This window comes from Sinocyclocheilus anshuiensis, unplaced genomic scaffold (assembly GCF_001515605.1).
Source record: "Sinocyclocheilus anshuiensis isolate Anshui unplaced genomic scaffold, SAMN03320099.WGS_v1.1 scaffold749, whole genome shotgun sequence".
Taxonomy (NCBI): domain Eukaryota; kingdom Metazoa; phylum Chordata; class Actinopteri; order Cypriniformes; family Cyprinidae; genus Sinocyclocheilus; species Sinocyclocheilus anshuiensis.
Genome location: NW_015536489.1, coordinates 60,824 through 84,743, shown reverse-complemented (window position 1 = coordinate 84,743; position 23,920 = coordinate 60,824). Strand labels below are relative to the sequence as shown.

Here is a 23,920-nt window from a genome sequence, read left to right as displayed (position 1 = left end):
CTGCCGCACATGACTATAGCAAGTTGTGTGTCTTTCCGAGTAAAAACCAAGAGCCAGATTACTAAATGGGACAAAAAAAAAATTCCAGTGCACAATCCCATACTAGCGCCAATGGGGGTGGAAAGTTCTGCGGGTGATTTTGTAATTATTTTTAAACAAAACAAATTCAAGATAGATTTAAACATTCATGATATTTTCGTTTAGATCGTCTGATGCACATATGTACACCACACTGATCCTCACAAACTTTTTCTAAGCACGCTCTTTCGGTGAGCATCTGTTATAAAACACTCGCTGTATATTAATTTTGACAACTATGTGAATATACTGAAGTGCTTAAGCAGAAATATGACACTACTGGAACTTCAAACCGGACTGGCTTGTATGGTTAGATGAAACTAAAAAAATAGCTTTTTAGCAGCAAACACTGAAGATGGGTTTGGTGCACACAGGGATAACAAATTTACCCCATGTGTACAATTAAATATACTGCTGTATCTTTAATGTTGTAAACCTATTATTTCTGCCAGAGATCCTGGACATCTTGTTCAGATAGATGGCATCATGAATTCTATCAAATACCAACAGATAAAAAATTAAAAACTGACTGTCCATGCTAGAAATCTTACATTGGGCCAAGTTAAATCTTACAACAGGACGATGATCCAAAAACAAACATCAAAATCAAAACAAAAATGGGTCACTGAAAACAAAACCAAGCTTCTGCAATGTTCCCTGACCCGAAACCCTATAGAAAATGAGTGGGATGAAAGATAGAGGAGAAGAACCAACATGGACCAGGAGTTCTGAAGGGTCTGGAGAAATTCTGTATGAAGGAATGGTCTCTGATCTCTTGTCAGATATTCTCTAAACTTATCAGGCATTACAGGTGAAGACTCAGAGCTGTTATCTTGGCTAATGCTGGGTACACACTAAATTATTTTTAAAATCTTATAAGATTTTCAAAATGTGTGAGACCACAAACTTGAGGACAAAAAATCCTAGATTTAACGGTTTTGCTCCTATACTGTGTGGTGTGCCGCGATCTGACAAAGACAGCACACCACACACCAACAGATTTTCAACCAGAGTCCCGACTGTGAACACGGGAAATCTCGCAAAATCTCACGAGACCTGAGAATAAACATGGCGGATGGTAGGCAGGAAGAAATTGTGATGATAGTGTTTGGAATGATTTTGACAGAAAATGGCCATGTTGTATAAACAATCGACAAGCTGATCCTCCATCTCTGCTGTCCAAATCCTTTTGTGCTGCGCCATGACTGCGTTTCTTATGCTTCCGTCTTCTGTCAGCTGCTTTCTGATTGGATATTGTTTTGTTTCACATGATAATCTCCAGATCGTATGCGCGCTTGTCCTCGGGGTTCCCCCCACACATCAGGATTTCTGATCGTAAATATTCAACATGTTGAATATTTACGATCAGAAATCCTGATGTGTGGGGGGAACCCCGAGGACAAGCGCGCATACGATCTGGAGATTATCATGTGAAACAAAACAATATCCAATCAGAAAGCAGCTGACAGAAGACGGAAGCATAAGAAACGCAGTCATGGCGCAGCACAAAAGGATTTGGACAGCAGAGATGGAGGATCAGCTTGTCGATTGGTTATAAAACGTGTCCATTTTCTGTCAAAATCATTCCAAACACTATCATCACAATTTCTTCCTGGCTATCATCTGCCATGTTTATTCTCAAGTCTCGAGAGATTTTGCGAGATTTCCCGTGTTCACAATCAGGACTCTGGTTGAAAATCTGTTGGTGTGTGGTGTGCTGTCTTTGTCAGATCGCGGCACACCACACAGTATAGGAGCAAAACCGTTAAATCTAGGATTTTTTGTCCTCAAGTTTGTGGTCTCACACATTTTGAAAATCTTATAAGATTTTAAAAATAATTTAGTGTGTACCCAGCATTAGCCAAGATAACAGCTCTGAGTCTTCACCTGTAATGCCTGATAAGTTTAGAGAATATCTGACAAGAGATCAGAGACCATTCCTTCATACAGAATTTCTCCAGACCCTTCAGAACTCCTGGTCCATGTTGGTTCTTCTCCTCTATCTTTCATCCCACTCATTTTCTATAGGGTTTCGGGTCAGGGAACATTGCAGAAGCTTGGTTTTGTTTTCAGTGACCCATTTTTGTTTTGATTTTGATGTTTGTTTTTGGATCATCGTCCTGTTGTAAGATTTAACTTGGCCCAATGTAAGATTTCTAGCATGGACAGTCAGTTTTTAATTTTTTATCTGTTGGTATTTGATAGAATTCATGATGCCATCTATCTGAACAAGATGTCCAGGATCTCTGGCAGAAATAATAGGTTTACAACATTAAAGATACAGCAGTATATTTAATTGTACACATGGGGTAAATTTGTTTGAAAACACTGACTCCGTCTCTGGCTCAGCGCCAGTCAAAGCACAAAGCAAATCTGAATTTTGCAGCTGATCATGTGACACACTGAACATTCTATTCAAATTGGTATGATCGGACGCTCCAGGGACCAGCCTAGAGTGATCACGCCTGTGTGATTGTATGCATCAAAGGGTTAGCATCAAGTATTAAGAACCATCCTTTATGCTTCTGTTTTGGTGCAGCTTTTTTTTCCAGCCATTTGTAAGTGCTTTCCAAGGACAGATCTCAGAGATGATACATGTGAGGGTATGTCATTTTTTTATTTCTAAAACAGATGAACCAAATCAACACCTCTACCTGCTGCTTGTAATATTTCTCATTGTGTCTCATGCTGTCTCGTTTCTTTCTTTTCTTTAGATTTGTCCAGCAATTCAACAAGCAATCAGTGAATTGGAGAAGAATCTACAGAAAATACCTGGTACTGGTTCAAAAACATTTCCAGATCACCAAATTATATATTCTGCACAAAAGAAAACAGTTCTTAGGACTATATATATATATATGTATATATATATATATACACACACACACACACACGCACATATATATATATATACAGGTATATATATATAAAACATTTTTCATGAACTTCAGGGGAAATGTGCTTAATTGTTATAAAACAAAAACATGAAAAAAATTATTACATGTATTTTGATTTTGAGATTCACCTTACTGTGGCTTATTTTGTCAGCATTATTTAACTTCTGCTACTACATGACATTACTATGATTGTAAATCCTAAATCATTGAAAAACTTGTTATAGCACCATTTACATTCCACTTCATTATATGGCCACAGTAATCATGCTCAAATTAATTCTTTCTAGTCAACATACCCGTGGATCAGTATATATATCTAAGCATCCTTCTCACATCCTCCCCGGCTGTGACAGATCGAAGCTTTGAATTAAATATTAAGGTAAGGATTTTTAATTCAGTATTTGTAATAATGATTATTGTTTTATCGAAATTCATACAGTTACAACTATTATTGGGTTTCTTTTTCTGAATATATTTAGTATGTGAGTAGATTTCTTGATTTATATAATGTCTTACCGATTTTATTAACTTTGGAATTTTTACTGTGACCTGCCAGTGATTTTCAGTTGGTGTTTCTGTGACAGGGTGAGTTTTACAGCAACACTTCTCCATCTGAACCACCTTTCTCTGCAAGCGCATTTGACGTTAAGTATGCGGAAAACTACATGCTTTCACTGGCTGCATCAGAGTTCCTTGTAAATTCAGCAGCTTATGCTTACCTGAGCTCTGAGGTTCTCCAAATCAACATTACAGACAACATGGTGAGGAAATATAAATAAGCTCTTCTCATTCAGTCAATAGATTAATAATTAAATACATACATACATACATAAACAGTGTTGGGCAAGTTACTCTGAAAATGATAACTGATAACTGATTACTCCTTTTAAAAGTAATCACGTTACTGTTCTGATTACTTTATTTCAAAAGTAATTGGTAATGTTGCATTACTAGTTACGTTACTTTTTTCTCTTGAATCGTTCATAATGTCTACAATTCGTGTGTTATAATGAGAGGATTCGTGAACACGCAAATTTCAGCACTGCATACGCTTGCACCTGTTAATCGTTTATATTTATATTAGTTTATGCTGCTTTTGTGCAATAGATGAATAACTATTTATTTGTTTCAGATATTCTGATAAGATAATCTTTAGAACAACCAAGATAATCGGGACATTACCTAGGATTGTCGGAATGGGAGAAATCGGCCCAAAATCAGCCCGATTATCTTGTGGTGTGTACCCAGCATAAAGGAGGTTGCAAAAAGCATTGAATAAAAGGGTATAATTAATTGTGGCCAATGTGTATTAAAGAAAAACCTTTATTTCATGATGAGATTTCACTCCCATTTTAAATTCTTATTCTCCAATGAAAGGTTAGATTTTTGTACATTTTTTAAAATGAAAGATCAAAATGATTAATTATACAGATTTATTTTCACAGCCTTCTTTGGTCATTTTGAGCATGCACAACTGTAGTTTTTTTAAGAGTTTTTTTTAGGCGAGAATGTAATTGATTAGACTTCAAATATGTGTTTTGTTAATAAAGATAACATATTTAAATTTGCTTTAACATTTTCAGAGATGTGAGCTGCCGAGAGCAGCATTACATCAGCCAGCTCTTCTGGAATTTGCCACGGACTCTTATGTCCCTATAGTGGTTAAACATGAGATATAATTTGTTTTGGGTAAATCTAACAGGCAGTCTTTGGTCTCATTAATCCATTATTTGTTCCAGAGCAAATTGTTTTGGCTTAGGGCAAAGTCTCATAACGTTTTATTTTATGTAACTTTAATACTGTATATCAGAGCGCTGCCTCGTACTTTTGACTGAATTGACCCTTCGCAAAGACCCCTTAGTTACTGTTGCTATGTCCAACAAGCCATGGCTCTCCCACCACACCATGTTCCCATGCAGTAAAAATACATTGCGAAGCAAAGAGGACACAAACAACGCACTTACAGTCAAGACAGAGCAGGTTACTTTTGTTATGAAACAACGTCTCAGATTTCAAATTTAGTCATTTTTAAAGAAAGTTCCCTGACGTGTTTTTTTTTTTCAGTATCTTAAAAACATATTAATGTCTAAAGTCTGGTAACACCAACACTGTATTCATCACAAACTGGGATGCAATAATATGTGAGCAACATGTATTCAAGGAGTAAGTTCATGCAAGTTCATGTATATCAGGAGCAATTACACTGAACAAAATTATAAACGCACATCCCAGTTCTTGCATGGCCAGCATACTCACCAGACATGTCACCCTTAGTCTGTTTGTGTAATGATGCAGCTCCTGACAGACAGCTCTTGTTAAACCCGTGAAGTGAAAGTGAAACCTGTCTCACTTTAAACCCGCTTTTCTCAAAATTCCATTCCTGAAAATCATAGCTATCAGCCAACCTCAGATAGCCATAACTTTAGTTATGTTCAAGCTATGGACAAAATAAAAACAGTTTTGGAAAGGGCTTGAACCCTTTCACATGGCTTTCACATGGTATCAAAACCTAAAAAAGGTAAAATTTCACCATGTGGTGGGTTTTCCTAGATCGCATCACATATTTATCATGTCTGTGAGGCAAGTATTCGCTGAGATTCAGATTGTTTTATTTATGTGTCTGTGAAGAAACTTGACAGAGACCGAGACGGCAGAGAGCGCACCCTGTTTGTTTTCTTTATTTTTCAAAAGCACAATGCTTTGTTGCTATTATGACTATACATAATAAAAGTAAACAAAAATAAAAGTAGACCCTTTGCAGTTTCAAACAATGCCTTAGTCTTATCTGTACGATCAAAAAAATGACGGACCACCAGTCCGGTGTTCCCAGTGGAAATCTTGATGAAGTTGGACTATGTGGAGTGGAGTCCACCCATTCCCCTGCTCCTGAGGTTTGTTTGTCATCACCAGTCCCTTATAGATGACAGTGAGCCAATTCCCACCCTTGACTTCGCCCTCGAGCTTCTTCCTTCATCTCGCTAGTCCTGCCCAGCATCCAAGCATCAGCTCCTCCTTGGCCCTCCAGAACAGTGGTGTCACCCTGGATCTCTTTGGCGCTGCCCGAGTGTCCACCACTTCCAGCTCAGTCGTCATCCCCTTGGTTCCCCAGAGCCCCTCAAGGCTCCACCCTGGCTCCTCCCTCCATTCTGCTTACCACCCCCTTTGTTTACCTTTGCCCCCTTCAACCTTCAAATGACTTCCCAGCTGTCTTTTATAGTGTTTCACACCAATTCTTTAAATCTGTAGCTTGAACTATGAAATTATTAATTGAATATTTGCAATTAAAGGACACAGGAAACACTTTCTTTTTGTAGTATCAAATCAAGTCAAGTCACCTTTATTTATATAGCGCTTTTAACAATACAGATTGTGTCAAAGCAACTGAACAGCATTAATTAGGAAAATAGTGTCAATAATGCAAAATGACAATAGTAAACACAAATTTTTCATTTAAAGACAGTTCATCATTGAATTCAGTGATGTCAACATCCAGCTCAGTTTAAATAGTATCTTTGCAATCAAGTCAACGGTATCGCTGGAAATGAAGTGTCCCCAACTAAGCAAGCCAGAGGCGACCATCACCATTCTACCACTAGATTCTCTGCATAAGCATGCTTAGAGTTGTGCTGATATTTACATACATTCCTACGTATAAGTACAAGTTGGTAGATCCCACACTATTTGCATATTGCCTTTGGTTTGTTGAGTTGCGTGAAACTGTTCTTATGCACTCATTACTCAAACATCTGTACGTACGCGCTGTTGATAAATGCTGGCCCTGGTTTTCCTGTGTTTTGTTCCTGTTTCCTTTGTTACCCTTCTTCCCACTTCTTTTTCATTTCCATAGACACCGATTAAGTTGCTCAATTGTTTTCAGTTTCATTGATTATTATGTGTGAGGTGGTGCTATAGGTCTTGTCTTGGCAATATGCTAATGTACAGCAGTGAGGGAGATCTACCTACACTCTAAAAAAAAATGGTGCTATATAGCACTAAAAGCGGTTCTTTGGCTTGTAATCATAGGGGAACCACTTTTAGTGCTATTTAGCACCTATTTTTACAGGTGCTATATAGCACCTTTGTCAAATGGTGCCATGTAGAACCATAAGAGGTGACATATAGCATTTTGTCAAATGGTGCCATGTAGAGCCATAAGAGGTGCCATATAGCACTTTTTCTCAACAATGGTGCACCAATCATAACTCATCCATGGCTCCCAGCATGCATTGCGACATGAATAAATTATGCAGCTGCATTGTCTTAGTATTTTCTTTTATTCTTACTATTTGCTTTTATTTTTGTAGTATTTCTTTGTTCTATTGCTTGTATTTCTTTCTTCTTCATTTTATTACTGACTGGTCCCTTTTAAAAGCAATGTTTGTAGCATATAACATATGCTACATGTTTGTGCTATGTAGTATAGCAGTGTTATCAGATTCTGTGTGCTTGAAACCGTGTTATCTCTTTGTGTATGTACTTGTTTTGCTTTGATAAGAAAGTGTTTGCATTTTCCTACAGAACCTACATTTTTTTGTCTTTATTTCTCTCTCCCTCTCTCATCTCCTCACAGTGAAGGTGAAGGCAAAATGTGCACCCACATTCTTTGCTTGTGCAAACGGGGTCCACTGCATTATTGGCCGCTTCCAGTGTAATGGTTTCAGAGACTGCCCGGATGGCAGCGATGAAGACAACTGCAGTGAGTATCCAATGTGCAGCCAAGGCAACTGTTTGTTCTAATACGTGCCATAACACTTTAGATTTTCATATGAAGGAGCTTGCTATGGAAATGAAGGAGAATGGCAAGCCATGCAGTGTCTCAATCACTACTGCTGTGAGTGAGAAAATGCACAGTTGGGCAGCAGTCACCCGAAGCACAGAATGTTGTTTAGGTTCTGATATAGGTTATGAAGGAATAAATCACTCCGAGACTTGTTTTAAGAGAGGATTAATGCATCACCATTTGAAATGGCTTCGCTTTAATAAAACAAACTCAAAAGTAATAAATCAAAATAACAGCGAGAATGTCTTCACCTTGAGATGCGGTGTGAATGTGTTACAAGCATTACATTATATAGTCTTTCATAAATTTGCATTGATAAAAGTAAAACCCGCCAAAATAAATTTCCAAGTAAAACCCGCCAAATAACGTAGTTACGTTATGATACGTAATATTCAGAGGATGGGGAGATGGGGGATTCCCCCGCTCTATATGTATCTGCATCGACTGAATGATTTTTTTTTATTCATTTATTTTTATTCCCAGTGAAAAGGAGTTCAAACTCCCACCCGGGTGACACTACTCCAATAATAGACCATGTAAAATACCAAAATATCTTTAAGATATTGCCAAGTAACGTTGCAAACAACAATAAAATCAGAAATTGACTTTAATTGCAAGCGACACAAGTATACGAAAAACAAAGGTATTGTTTCCTATTTTTTCCTGGTGTTTGTTATTATTTAAAATGTTATATACATTTTTATAAACCTTTTTCTTTTATTATTATAGCAAATCACTGAGAATGCGCTATAATCATCATCATTAAATTATTATTTAATCAATAATAAATAGAGTCATAGCAACAGAGCGGAGGCAAGAAAGCTGCGGAGAATCCGCTCGCCCGGAAGCTTCCATAACTGACGTGGATTTACAGAAAATTACTGTTGTTTTGAAATAAATAATTTTACATACTTATTCCCAACACTTTATTAAACCACTTAAGCTCAGGGCGTTTTTTGGTATTTTTGTGATTGTCACACAATGAAATAATCTACATCGTCAAATTCCTGAGAATGAGAGCTTTCTTGTGATATATGACTTGACTTTTTTGTGAAAAATATATAAAATACACATTCTTCGTAAAAATTATTCGCAATGGTTAGGCGGAAATTCGTGTGTGGGACGAATACATTTCTAAGCTTAATTTTACTGCTTTATGAATATAAAAACCAAAAGGAATGGTATTCTTTGTAAAGAAGACACTCTAAGCTTTCAAATGAACCCATATATGGGCTGATACCATATAAGGAAGGCTATGTAAATGAAGCATAAACATTTTTTACATCATTTTGGACCCGTATCCGGGTCCGCAGAGTTTAACTGGTTTTAAGCTTTGGGTCACATCTCAAATGACAAGGGATCAACTTATAATCATGTTTTTATTAATTAGCCCGTGAACTCATTTTCTCAGATGGCCTGGGTATGCGGCACATTCACATCTTATATGGACGGAACGCCACTGATAGATATATAGAGATAACATGAGAGAATTAATAAATGACAAGTGAGATTGACGTTTTGAAACTCCAAAATGGCAGTGCTGCTTCTGAAAACAGCCTGGGGCCCCCGACCCAGTTTAGCTAAAATCCTGTAGAGGTGAGAGGAAAAGCATGTGTCTCTGCTGTGGTTAGCAACCATTACATGGAAAGATGCTGATTATGTGTGTGTGTGCGTCTCACTTACGCTTTTAGAGGTGTTGAATCTGCAGCCCGAAATAGAGATAGATTTGCTTCGCTGTTTAGAGGTGTTGCTTTTACAAACTGAAATTTTTTTGGAGCTGTAAGCAGAGTAACTATGACAAAGGTCACGTTTCCTGTGCTTTAGTAACCATAGCAACGATGGCCCCCTGTATTGTCAGGTGGTTATGTGTGTGTGTGTATTTGTTTGCAATGCTTAACTTGTATGTACATTATTCTTATCATAACCCCTGCTGCAGAAATGTGCTCCTTCTGTTCCTTTTCAGTCGGTCACTCTCGACGTCACGTTGATGACCGACAAGTGTAAACTAAGTGTAAACTAAACGCACATTGGTATGCGATGATTGCATCCAGCTGCTGCTGATCGCAGCGTGAGTATAAATAGGCAGCAGGTGCAATGCATACTCAGCTTTTTGCTTCGGAGCAGAGCGGTCAGTTGTTCTGCTCTTACCAAGCTTCAGTTGTGAATGGGATGAGTTCAGCGCACTCTAATGTAGCTTCTTCATGTTGGTGGAACAGTGCAACAGTGGTGGTTGTTTTCCCGTTTCGAGTGGGTTGCACACATCAGGCTGCACTACCCCCTGTTTGTGTTGCAGACGACCATCTTCTCTGTGCACTTCAGCACGCTAAAAGAGCTTTTTTTCCTAAAAGATCATTCACTAGTGCATCTTTTTAAAGACGATGTTGCATCTGGAAACCTTAACATTGCATCTTTGTAAAGACGATGTTGCGTCTTGCTATAGACAACGAATCACCCGTGCATTTCTGGATGCGGTTGTTACCTGGCATCGGGTGATGGTCACGATCGCTGCTTCACGTGTCTGGGCATAAAGCACCCTGAGGTGGCATTCGTGGATGAGGTATGTTCTTATTGCGGGAAGATGACCATCTCGGAGTTGAGGACCAAGCTCCGTTACCTCAAAATGGGCGGGGTAACCTCTGCCTCAATCTAATTCTCGTTCTGGCGGCAGCCAAGTGGGGACTACTTCAGGCAGTAGCACGGGTTGTCTGATGGTAACAATGATGGCAGATCCTCCAGGGAACCAACCCTCGTGGGACCATCGCTTCTCTTGCACTCCACCAGTTCAGCTTCCATAGGAATGTGATGGGCCTTCTACAAGGAGCATACCAGCAGTATTCTTCAGCACTCCTCCAGACAATTGGATATCAATCACTGCATCGAAGGGTGAGGCGGAGCTTTCTGGAGAGAAAGACTCGGCTGTGCTGTTGCACTCCGGGACAGTAGCAACACCTGAATCGGATCTGGAAATGATGGCTATGCTTTCCTGGGCCACCTAGAGGCTTAGGGTTCAAGTGGAGACCTCCACTGTATCCTGAACCCTCAAGGTTGGACAATTGGTTGGACGCCCCAGAGCCATTCTTCCCGAAGGTGCATGAGGAGCTTACCTGATCGTGGACGGCACCTTTTTCTGCCGAAAACCGACCTTCTAGCGTCCTTCTCCATCACCACTCTCAACGGTGGTGCAGGTGGTGCGACCCAGAGAGGGCGGGAACTGCTCTTCAGGAAATGGTGAAAGCACCTCTCCCTCCCCTAGAGGACAGCCGGGTGGAGAATCTTTTGTTTCCAAAAATCTCAACAATAGAGCAGTTTTCTCTATCTCTGGGTCCCAAGAGGGCACGGAGTGTCACGGACGAACGAAATCCAGAATACACTCATCCTCCTCTGTCGGCAGCAGGCAGCAGCGGGTGGTTCAAGAGCATCATCAAAAGCCCTATGCATGCACCCTCTGCCCGTGGAACCAGGTAAGCATTGCACCGCACACTCAGACCCCTCTTCGATTCACCTATAAGCCGCCAGAGCTGGGTCCCTGCGTTCCACCTTACTGCCCCACTGCGGGTACATCGGTGGTTCCACTAGTCCCGCTTGTACGGTATCTGGGCCCGGTCCCTCCAGCTGATATGAAGACGGGGTTTTACAGCCCCTACTTCATTGTACTCAAGAAAGGCAGTGGGTTACGACCAATTTTGAACCTGCGTGTGTTGAACCGTGCCCTACCGTTCAAGATGTTGACACAGAAACGCATTTTCAGGCGCGTCCATCCCCGAGATTGGTTTACAGCGATCGTGTTGATCCTTCCCAGACACAGACCATTTCTGCAGTTTGCATTTGAAGGACGTGCATATCAATACAAGGTCCTGTCCCTCTCCCCCCGTGTTGCGAAAGTTGCGGAGGGGGCTGTTGTTCCCCTCAGAGAGCAAGATTGGTTTATAATAGCTCAGTCTCGGGATCAGTTGTGCGAGCACAGGAACCTGGTGCTCAGGCACCTCAGCCATTTTGGTGAGGAAAAGAGCAAACTCTTCCCGATGCAAAGGATCTCTTTTCTCAGTATGGAGATGGATTCGGTCCAACAGACAAAACGCCTCACAGAGGATTGTGTGCAGTCAATGTTGAACTGCTTGAATTCGTTCAAGGGCCGCTGCCACGGCTGCTGTACCACCGCTGAGTGGCCGGCTTACCGGCTCGGCTCCTCAGCGAAAACCTGAGTATGTGTTGCACCTGCTGCTTATTTATACTCGTGCTGCAATCAGCGGCAGCTAGATGCTATCATCGCATGCCAATCTGCATTGACTCGTTTAGTTTACACTCAAAGTAGATTGGTCTCTGTAGCAAGATCCCCAATTTCATCGGTCATCAACGTGATGTCTCTCCGTTCCCTCCTTTAGGGAACGAAGGTTACATATGCAACCGAGACAGTCCTGGTTGTGTCTTTCTTCACCTCTCCTTCTTCTTTTTTTTTTTTTTGACAGCCTTGTCGTGTCTTCTTTGTAAACTTTCTATAATTAAATCAGCAAAATAAATTTCTAGTTCACCTGTTTTATTTAAAATTTATTTAAGATTCCTGTGTGTGAGGATTGGTTAGGAGATTGAAATTAATTTTTCATTGAATCTGATCCAACAGCATTTACTGCAAAAAAGATTGCTAAAGGCAAACGATTTTATTAATAAATCTACCAATTTCTTTGTAAAACTAAATAAATAAATAAAAGATGCTGCCATCTTTCTAATATCATTTTCACCTCCCTGTAATTTGGTTCCAATTCTTGGTTGAAAATTGTATTTTGAGTGAAAATGTTCTATTACAAAAATAGTGGATTACTCCGTAAATATACATTTATGATATTTAATATTTTGGCTTTCATAACTATTTATGTTTGTCTTTCTTCATAAGAAAGTATTAACACATTTTTTTAAATTTAGATAATTTGACATGGAATGACAAAGTATTTTATATCATTTTTATATTATATGAAATTTGAGCACTTTTTAGCACGTCCTGATTTTGCTGAGTTAGATGTGTTCCTAGGTCGACATATTTTGTTGACCCTGGAACAACATTTTAATCTAAAAATTTAGTCTTGACCATATCCCTGCACCTAAACCTAACCTTAACCATGAGTAATCCCTAAAATCAGACGAAATGATAGATGAATGACACTGATGTACAAGCACCAAACACTGATTGTAAGCCTAAACTTCACAAAAACTATATACTGATTCTTCAAATCTGATTGGAAACTGCATAAACACATTTCATTACACCAAATACACAAAATAATGTTCTTTTTAGCAGCATCATATTTAGCACTGTGACCTTTAACACAGTCAGTTTGTGATGCTATACCCATAGCAGAACCTGATTTTACCAAGTGCAACATGTTCCTGGATCAACATCTTTGTTGACCCTGGAACAACATTGTGATTAACCAATCAGATTTGAAGAATCAGTATATAGTTTTTGTGAAGTTTAGGCTTACAATCAGTGTTTGGTGCTTGTACATCAGTGTCATTCATCCATCATTTCCTCTGATTTTAGGGATTACTTATGGTTATGGTTAGGTTTGGGTTTAGGGATATGGTCAAGACTAAATTTTTGGATCACAATGTTGTTCCAGGGTCAACAAAGATGTTGATCCAGGAACATGTCGCACTTGGTAAAATCAGGTTCTGCCACTTTTTATTTGTCATATTTGAATAAATAAATTTGAATATATATAAAATAAAATCATATTTTATTCATTATAGTAGAAGAAAGAGAGAGATCTATGAAACAATAACAAGTAATAATACTGTTCATTTATTCATCTCTCTCCCCACTCCACAGCTTCTAATCCTCTGGTGTGTTCATCTGCACGATTCCACTGTGACAATGGACGGTGTGTAGATCGCAGTTTTCTATGCAATGGACAGGATAACTGTCAAGATAACAGTGATGAAGAAAACTGCCTTACAACAGCAGGTACAGGCATACACTACCCAAACACGTTTGCACGCACCTGATTAAATGCATGTTTTGAATACATTTTAAAATGACTTCACCAAAAGGTTTATGCTTAAATGTTTTAAATTGTATTTCCAGTGAAAAGTATTAATATGCATAGATGTTTCTGTAACCAGAGGTCAAAGGCTCAGTTCCCAAGAAATGCATGAACTGCTAAAGTGTATACTTTTTAGTGCTGTACAAGTTAGGATAAATTTGTTCATTAAACAAATAACTGAATATTTAAATAAAAGTATTTTTTAAATGTAAGGATAAATAGAGTTTGTCTTGACAAACTTTACTGTTGGTTTTACAAAACGTCATAACCTTTAACACAAAAACACATGAGATCCTGACAGACTTTATTAGACCATATCAGAACCCCTAAAGACCCCATCAGATTACTCCAGACCTCATTAGATCTATTCAGACTCCTAAATGTATACTTTCAGTGCTGTATAAGTTAGGATAAATGTGTTCATTGAACAAATAACTGAATATTTTAATAGAAAAAAATGTAAGAACCTTATTACATATCTAAGAAAGCACTTTAGACATAAGTAATTGCCATTCTCCGTTGACTGTTAGGCATTTCTAGCATGTTGTTAAGTGTTGCTATAACGTTCACTACCTTATTTTTGATTTGGCTGTAGAATGCAGTTGTCACTTCCATATATTACTGAAACGTGTGTGTACAGAACAGGATTAAAGTGATAGTTCACCCAAAAATGAAACTTTGATATTAATTTACTCATCCTCAGGCTTTTCAAGATGTAGTTGACTTTTTATCTTCAGTAGAACAGTAAAGTTTTTAGCTGAAACTGTGCTGCTTGGTGATCATAAAATGCAAATCAGTGGCTACCTGTTTTGGAGAATTAAAAAAAGCACATCAAGGGACACAAAAATGAATACATGTGGTCAATGTTCCCTCTAATTTTTTTTTTTTGCTGAGCAAAACTTTTCTCTATTGGGCGGACATTTCGGCCACCTGAGCAAAAGCATTCTTTATACCAGACCTGTACAGCACGCACACAAAAAAAGTGTGTAACTTTTAACTTTAATGTGCTATTTGTATTTAATTTGACCCGTGACTAAATGATGTACATTTTAGGATACCTGAGAAAACTTTTCAAAAGTTTGGGATCAATAATGTTTATTAATTATTCAATTATTCAATTATTATTATTATTAAATTGAACAATTGCAAATAGCAGCTAACTCAATTCTCGTGATGTGTGTACTGCTAGGCATCTGTGGTTTCCTCTTTTTGTGTAATTTGGATGGACAATGTGTGCCTTTTTATTGTCTGAGTCCTTATCAAAAGTTGCTAAAAGTTGCCAAATACATTTTTAAAATTGCTAAATTTGTTGCTAGGTGCTTTTGGAAGAAAAAGTTGCTAGGGTAGTCTGAAAATTTGCTAAATTTAGCAACAAAATTGCTAAAAAACGAAGATGGCGCCGACGCTGATGGCTGCCTCCATGGCGTGCTCCGCAGTTGTTTTTATGTTTTTGTTAGTTTAACCGGTTTTCGATTATGTTTTGCTGGACATTGTAGTCGGGGGAGCTGCGGCACTGATCAAACGCTTCAGGACATGCAGACGGGGGAAGCGAGCCGGCGAGCTCGTGAAGCTCAGGCAGCGCGGATTCAGAACGCCGACTGTGGAAGCTTCTGTCACGAAAAGAAATTCCTCGTATGTGTAAACATACCTGGCAATAAAGCTCATTCTGATTCTGATTCTGATATACACTAGGGGAGCGCGGGGCACAAAGTAATGCGGGGTTAGTTGTAACACACGTGGTTTGAATATTTCCACACATGCTAGCATAACAAAATTTACAGTATTTATTAGTTACCATATCAACATTATATAGAAAAAAAAAGTGCGCCAAAATTCAAAAATCTTTTGAAGATATATCGCTGAACATTTATTTTACCATAGTAAAATTAAAATTCTGGCTTAATTACATTTTTAATCTCAGTTTTTATTATTCATTTAAAATGAAACAAATCTGCTATTATTTCAATCTCCAATCTGTTATTTATCAGTTCAGATCGTTTTTTAGTGCTTTGATAACTAGCAGAAGACACTAACCAGTTTTAAATTCCAGTTGCGCAGATGGGGCACGTTGTAACTGTGTAACAATATGCTATTCTATTACATTAGCGATGTAATTTACACTATTTACATTAATGCATTTTAATGAGAAACAATGAGAAACAGGTGAATAAAGACTGACAGTCAATGTTTAATGTTCAGAAATTATTATTTCAAGACATGTAAACCATTTTTGCTCGTTTATGTCGGCCATCCCAAGCATGGTTGCAATGTGTTCATTGTCAAACTCCAAAATCAGATTATTTTTCATTCTTAAAAAATGCCATTATTTTATTTAAAAAAAATGTTTATTTTATTTTATTAACAAAATATTTGAGTTTGTCTTGTATATTTTTTTTTCATTACATCAGATAATATTTTAAGATGGCATATGGTCATGTTACAACGTGCCCCTCAGATGTTACAATGTACCTGTAACGACGAGTCAGAGGAGTGAAGATCCATCTGCAGCTTTATTATCACAATGATAAATATAGTACAGAGGCAACAGCTCAGAAGAGACAAAGAATTCACAGTCCAGATAACAGGCCAGAGATCGGGACAGGCAGATTAACATTCACAAACCAGAGAACAGGCGTGAGGTCGGGGCAGGCAGATAAACAATCACAGTCCAGGTAACAGGCAGAGGGTCGAGGCAGGCAGTAAGGATCAGACACGAAAATACAGTCCAGGTTCAAACACAGAGAAGATAATGCACAGAAGAACGCTCAGAAATGACCACTGTAGCAAATCAAGACTTCGCAATGAGAGTGTGAGTGAGCAGTGCTAAATGCGTGTAAGAGTGAGTGAATGATTGGATGCAGGTGTAGCGCAATCAGTCCTAGGAATGAAGGCTGATGGGAATTGAAGTCCGAATCAAAACAGTCAATACTCAGGTGAAGGTTCCCTCTGGTGGTGCAAGAGAGGCAATACGGGAGCCTCACTTGTAACAGAGCCCCCACCCTGCGAGCGGCTCCTGACGCAAGGGGACAAGCGACGCTGGGGTCGTCCACGTGGTCGAGGGGCCGGCTTTTCCAGATGTGTCCTATGGAACTCTTCAGTGATTAATGGATCGAGAATGTCCCCTGCGTTGACCCAGGACCGTTCCTCCGGACCATACCCCTCCCAGTCAACCAGGTACTGGAGAACACTGCCCCGGCGTCGTGAGTCGACCAGTTCTCAAACCTGATACGCCTCCTCGCCGTCGACCAGAATGGTCTGAACCTCGATCTCTCCCTCTTGTGCCCCTCCTGTGTTTCAACAGCGAAACATGAAAAATAGGATAAATAGCAGGTAAATCTAGACGGAACGAAACTGGTGTAATTTGTCTAATGATTTTGAATGGACCAACATACCTATGACTGAGTTTCTTGCAAGGAAGGCGAATGTCTCTGGTGGATAGCCAAACCCACTGCCCCGGGGTGTATTCAGGACCAGGACAATGGTGACGGTTGGCCTGTTCCTCCTGTCTTCTCACAGCCCGCTGCAAATGGGTGTGTGCTTGATTCCATGTTTCTTCGCTGCATCTTAGCCAGCCGGTAACAGAGGATAAGTCAAACGGTTCCCCTGACCAGGGGAACAGATGCGGTTGGTAGCCTAAGACACATTTGAAGGGTGTCACGCCAGTGGCAGGCTTCTGGAGAGAATTTTGTGCATACTCGGCCCACATTAAGAACTTGCTCCAATCCGTTTGGTTTTGGTGACAGTAAGCTCGGAGGAAGCGTGAAAGTTCTTGGTTCAGTCATTCCGTCTGACCATTGGATTGCAGATGATAACCAGAAGTTAGACTGGCATTCACGTTGAGATGTTTGAAGAAGGCTGACCAGACTCGAGAAGTGAATTGAGGACCCCTATCGGACACGATATCTTCGGGGAGACCATAGAATCGAAATACATAATTGCATAGTACCTCAGCTGTTTCGAAGGCAGTGGGAAGTTTGGGTAGAGGAATGAAGCGACAGGATTTTGAGAACCGGTCGATGACTGTAAGAACGGTGGTATAGCCCTGAGAGTTTGGCAGATCTGTGACGAAATCTACAGCTATATGAGACCATGGGCTTTGAGGAATGGGCAGTGGCTGCAGTAGGCCGGCGGGTAACTGTCGTGAATTCTTGGGTGTGTTACATTCTGTGCAGTTGTTGACGAATACCACAGTGTCTGCTGAAATGGTTGGCCACCAGAACCAACTCTTGAGAAGGTGCAGAGTAGCAGTGATACCCGGATGCCCTGAGCTGAGGGTGGCATGTACTTGATGGATGAGTTTCTTTCTAAGCGGTTCGGGGACGAAAGTGAGGCTGTGTGGGCATTCTCGTGGTGGAGGAGATTGTTCATTGGCTAGGTTGATCTCTGTCAGAATGTTCCACTGGACAGGTGCCACTAGCAGTTGTTCGGGAATGATGTTCTCTTCAGTTTTGAAGCAGTTAGTCCCCTCAGCTATACATGACAATTAGTCAAGTATAGCCATCATAAGTTAAGTCGAGACGATGCTGACGAGCAAATTCAGTTCACATGAAATTGCCGCTGCCCCTGAGTCTAACAATGCAGACGTGGTTACCGCTCTCCCAGCGATGTATAATTCGACTGGAATTCTAATACAAGAAGTGGAGTAATTGTCTTGACTGTAAGAACTCACCGATCTGGAACGTGATGAGCTGGGCCGAACGGGCATGTGGACTTTAGATGACCGGTTTGCCCACAGTACATGCACAGGTGGAGCTGTACTCGACGTTCGCGTTCCTCTGGAGGCAGGTGAGTGTAACCAAGCTGCATGGGTTCAGGGGTAGTTGCGGAAACTTGCGTGGTGAACTGTGTGGTACGAGTGGGTCGGTGTGAGCGAACAGGGTTGTCAATCTGAATGGTTAGTTTGATGAATTCATTGAGTGTTTGACCCTCATCGCGACAGGCTAGTTCCGACTGCAGATCCAAGTTCAATCCCCGCCGAAACTGCAATTTTAAAGTGTCCTCTATCCACTCGGTCTGGGCTGCGAGAGTGCGGAAAGTTAAGGCATATTCGGCTGCAGTTCCTCTTCCCTGACTTAGAGCGAGAAGCTGTTCACCTGCAGTCCTTCCTCCAGCAGGGTGCTCAAACACTTCTCTGAAACATTGCAGAAATCGTTCAAAGGTGGGAAATACTGATCCATCTGTTCTCTATACTGCGGTTGCCCACTCTAAAGCCTTTCCAGTTAGCAGTGAACACACGAAGGAGATTTTGCTTGAATCTGTGGGGTATAGAGCAGGTTGTTGATCGACGAAAAGGGAGCATTGTAGTAGAAATCTCTTACATCTTGCAGGCTCTCCGTTTAACTTATCCGGAAACGCTAGGCGAGGGCTTACTGTGAATGGAAATGCTAGGCGAGGGCTTACTGTGGATGGTGGGTTAGTAGTGACATTTACGGGAATGGGGATTGGAGCAGCCGCTGCCTCGGGCGGCCTTAAGTGGAGACCTTGCAGCGTCTTTACTAGTTCCTTTGTTAAACCCCTTTCACACTGCACATTGGTCCCGTAAAATTGCCGGAGTGCCTTCTGTGTGAACGCAAACACGTCCCGGGATTGATTCTGGGATCAATGCCGGGTTGGGAACCTAGTAACATTGCCGGGTTCAGTCCCGGAACGAGCTCTGTGTGAACAAAAGCCAGAATCAATGCCGTAAAGGGTGTGTCGTTATCGTGCGACTCTTTTACCAGGTGTTTTGAAGGAAGATCAATGTTCACAACGAAAAAATATGTGCAAACTGTAATGAAGCAGAGATCAGGTAGCTCCTCACTATCTGCGTTGAAGCTGAGATCGTTCGCCAGCTAGTTAAACGGAACGCGTCACATTACATGTCACATCATAATGTCACGTGTCTTTACAGGATCTATACGGGATGTGTGTGAACGCACACACAGATTCCGGAAAATCACTGGCAGTGTGAATGAACCACAATCAAACGATTCTGGGACAAATCACGGGACACATTATCCATGTATTTTCTGGAATTTCTGTGTGAAAAAGGCTTTAGAGATGTCAAGCGGGTGAGTTGATGCTGGTGAATGGCTAGTTGATTAGTTTGGGCAGACAATTCCGAAGAGAGTTGCATGATGGCTGCTGGATCACTGTTTGGCGAAGTCTTCTGTAACGACGAGTCAGAGGAGTGAAGATTTATCTGCAGCTTTATTATCACAATGATAAATATAGTACAGAGGCAACAGCTCAGAAGAGGCAAAGAATTCACAGTTCAGATAATAGGCGAGAGATCGGGACAGGCAGATTAACATTCACAAACCAGAAAACAGGTGTGAGGTCGGGGAAGGCAGATAAACAATCACAGTCCAGTTAACAGGCAGAGGATCAGGGCAGGCGGCAAGGATCAGACACGAGAGCACAGTCCAGGTTCAAACACAGAGAAGATAATGCACAGAAGACCGCTCAGAAATGACCACTGTAGCAAATCAAGACTTCACAATGAGAGTGTGAGTGAGCAGTGCTTAAATGCGTGTAAGAGTGAGTGAATGATTGGATGCAGGTGTAGCGCAATCAGTCCTAGGAATGAAGGCTGATGGGAATTGAAGTCCGAGTCAAAACTCAGATGAAGGCTCCCTCTGGTGGTAGTGCAAAATGCAGTGGCTAGAGTCCCTGCAAACAAGGGCCCCTGAGAATTTTCTCATTGGCAAAATATTGGCCCCTTAGCACTGGCCCTGCATGGGCAGCCCTCACTTAGCCTCCAGGAAGCCTTAGCACTGTTTTATTGAAAATAATAAAGTTTGAAGTCACCGTTATGGAGGTAAGCGCTTGCTTTAGTTGGGCTCTTGACCCTTGACTTTTTTTTAATTTTAATGTTTTTTTGGCTGCTGTAACTGTGTGTTTCTGAAGCACATTTGTTATAGCAAAAGTTGTCAAAACACAAACTGATCAGATGGCGATGGTTATCTATTGATGATTTAGTCATCATGCAGTGTTCTGATTCACTGATCTCATCCAGAGGCTGATCTCTGAGGACATTATTTAGATGTAAGAATTTCACTTTATAATAGCTCTAGAATACCACTGCATGAAATTTTTTTGTGCATTAAAATTTTTGAATGTTTTTAAGCCATTAAAAGTCCATTAAAAGACCATTGAGTCTACATGACCCCATCCAAATAATTTCTGCGTAACTTAAAAATGCTCAGCATATTACAGCAGAACAACTATTTCATGCAGTTTTATTCTAGGACTAAGATAACGTGAAATAATTAAATCTAAATCATGCCCTGAGAGATCAAACTCTGGTGGGAATCAGACCACTACATGACAACTAAATCATCAGATCATTTTTTTTTTCTTGCAACTTTTACGATAACAAATGTGCTTCAGAAACACAGCTACAGTAACCCAAAAAAAAAACTTAAGATAAAAAGTCAAGGGTCAGGAACCCAACTAAAGCAAGCGCTTACCTCCATAACGGTGACTTCAAACTTTATTATTTTCAATAAAACAGGGCTAAGGCTTCCTGGAGGCTAAGTGAGTGCTGCCCGTGCAGGGCCAGTGCAAAAGGGGCCAACGTTTTGCCAATGAGCAAATTCTCAGGGGCCCTGCGCTGGCAGCCCTAAATGGGCCTGTAAAGGGCCAGTGCAGGCTTGTTTGCTGGGGTCCTTACCAGTTCAAGAAAATATAATCATATTACCCCAATTGTACAGTCTCTGCACTGGCTACCTATTATAGATAAAGAAAAACGTATACACTGTAATTATGAAACAAAGTGACATATTTGTACTAGATAAGTGTAAAATTACTGTGGATAAAAAAGAATTATATTCTGAACCCCATGTGGATTTACACAATCTGAGAAAGTCAAAAAGTGTTACTTTGTGCCCTGCTCTCCTTAGAAATTGCAATATTACTGTTTTTTTTCTGTATTTTCGATCAAATAAATACATCCTTGATGAGCATAAGAGACTCCATTAAAAAAGAAGGTCAATTATTTATTAGGTTTATAATATAGGCCTAACATAATATAATATCAAAACAAACTGAAGCATTTAAACTGATAGAATAGAATAGAAAACAAACTGAAGCATTTGAACTGAGTTTTGTAAGTTACATTTTTTTTTAAAAACGTGAACGTAAATTCTTCTATAGCTATCTAAACATCCCTATGAAGTACAGTTTGCACAATACACCTGTGTGTGACTGTAAATGTCTCTGAGTTTTGTTACCGTTCTGTGCCCATCATCCGCTATTTCCAGCACTTAATCAAGCCAGTCTTCTTTAATACATGATGACGTTTTATTTCACATGTCATTGCGTTTGCGTTGGCTCTCAATTTGAGCTATTTCGTCCGCAACCATTAAAACATAGTTTCTACAGCGACTCATTTGGCGCACATCATTCTCTTTCTATGAAACCTGCAAACCGCATTCACCGGTTCTAACTCTATAGCGGTTTACCTGAGCATGGCAATTCATTCGCTTTCGCAAATGTCTTTCCCAACTCATTTATGTGTGTGTTCGGCACATTATTGCTTCTGCGCAGCAGAAGAAGTGCTCAAAACAGTACAGATGTTTTAAACTGTTGTGCAAAATGTTCTTCATACTGTTTTTTTAAAACTCAGTTGTGACCAGTAATATAAACTAAATTATTCATCACCACTGATGATGTCAGTGAATCACGCTATACGTAATAACTACATCATACCCAAAAATGGTTAATTCAACCTAACCACATTTTCACTTGTTTTGTCTTATAATATGTTTCATAAACACAGTAGCAACAAACAGAGAAAAACTAATGTTAAAAATTCAAGGGTCAAGAGCAGAACTAAAGCAAACGCTTATCTTCACAATGGTGACTACAAATTTTATTATTTTCAGTAAACATTAACATCTAAACCTCTGTTAATTCTTAATAAGAATTTTTTAGACGCATGACAAAAAAAGTAAAACTGGTTAGTAATGCATGAAGCTGGTGATGCTGTTTGTGGAGACAATTAATCATCTTCTGCTGAGATCTTCAGAGATGTAATGTTTTCTTTTATTTCAGTTGATTTCATCTTCAGCTGTGGCTGAAGTCAAATGTAGTTCTTGTGTTTCTCTTTTCTTCAGTGATCCTGCTTGTAAACAGCAGCTGTTCATCACTAATGCTCAATCAGCACTTAATTAATCACATAATTATCTCAACTTTAACACTGCTTCAGTGTTACTTTAACACTCTTGTAGAATGGGACCATATATGCTCCGAGCAGTGTTAATTTAACACTCAGGATTGTACTGTGTACCAGTTACTTTTAGGCAAAACCTACCTTTTAGGCAAAACCAACCTTTCACCCTGCCAGCTTTCCTCTCTAGTGTCATCCTCTCTTCCCTCACCCACCCATTTCTCATCTCTGGATGTAAATTCAGCAACTGACACTTTATGATCCACTTTAACTTCCTGTCCAGACAATATCTGTCTAGACAGGCCAGTGCCTACTACCCCTTCTAAACTAAAAAGTTGCCCCATGTATCATCATCTTTACTTTATTTTTGCTGAGCAGTCTTTTGGGTGGCTCACCAATGTACTAGATTTCTCTAATGCAAAAAATTAAGTAGGCTTGACCAAAATTTTTGTGAGGAGAAGAATTTATTGAAGATGGTAGTGTAGCAGTTCTTCAATAGCGATGTTAGCATGTCTTCCTTCAAACAATCGTAACCTTTGTATGAATCCTAGCTTCTCCCAAAGTTCTGTCTGTGGGATAGAATTTTATACCTGAAGACAAAAGGGCTAGAAACAACAGATACTGTTAGGACCTTCCCGCTGGAGATCCTGCAATCTACAAGACGTTCCTGGGAAATGCTGTTCCTTTGTTATTCTAATGGCATGGACCATTTGGTTCACACCTTTATAGACTCAGTTACATTATTTCTTTTACAGAATGACCAACTGAACTTTAACCAATCAGGTTTCAGCAGCGGCCATTCAAATGAGACTGCTTTGCTGTCGGTCACTTTAGACCCTTGTCATTTCTAGGCTGGACTATTGCAATGCTCTTCTAGCTGGACTTCCATCAAGCACAATCAATCCTCTACAAATGATTCAGAATGCAGCGGTACGACTGGTCTTCAACGAGCCCAAAAGAGCCCATGTTACACCTCTCT

At 40.0% G+C, this 23,920-nt stretch overlaps 1 protein-coding gene across 2 annotated transcripts in view; it reads left to right on the top strand.

The window, feature by feature from the left end:
- ldlrad3 (low density lipoprotein receptor class A domain containing 3) overlaps positions 1–23,920 on the top strand; it is a 124,049-nt gene that overhangs the window by 67,181 nt on the left and 32,948 nt on the right. For both annotated transcript variants that reach the window (XM_016481457.1, XM_016481449.1), the window contains exons 3-4: positions 7,546–7,671; positions 13,577–13,711. In XM_016481457.1, the coding sequence (XP_016336943.1) occupies positions 7,546–7,671; positions 13,577–13,711 (261 nt within the window). The remainder of the gene's footprint in view (positions 1–7,545; positions 7,672–13,576; positions 13,712–23,920) is intronic.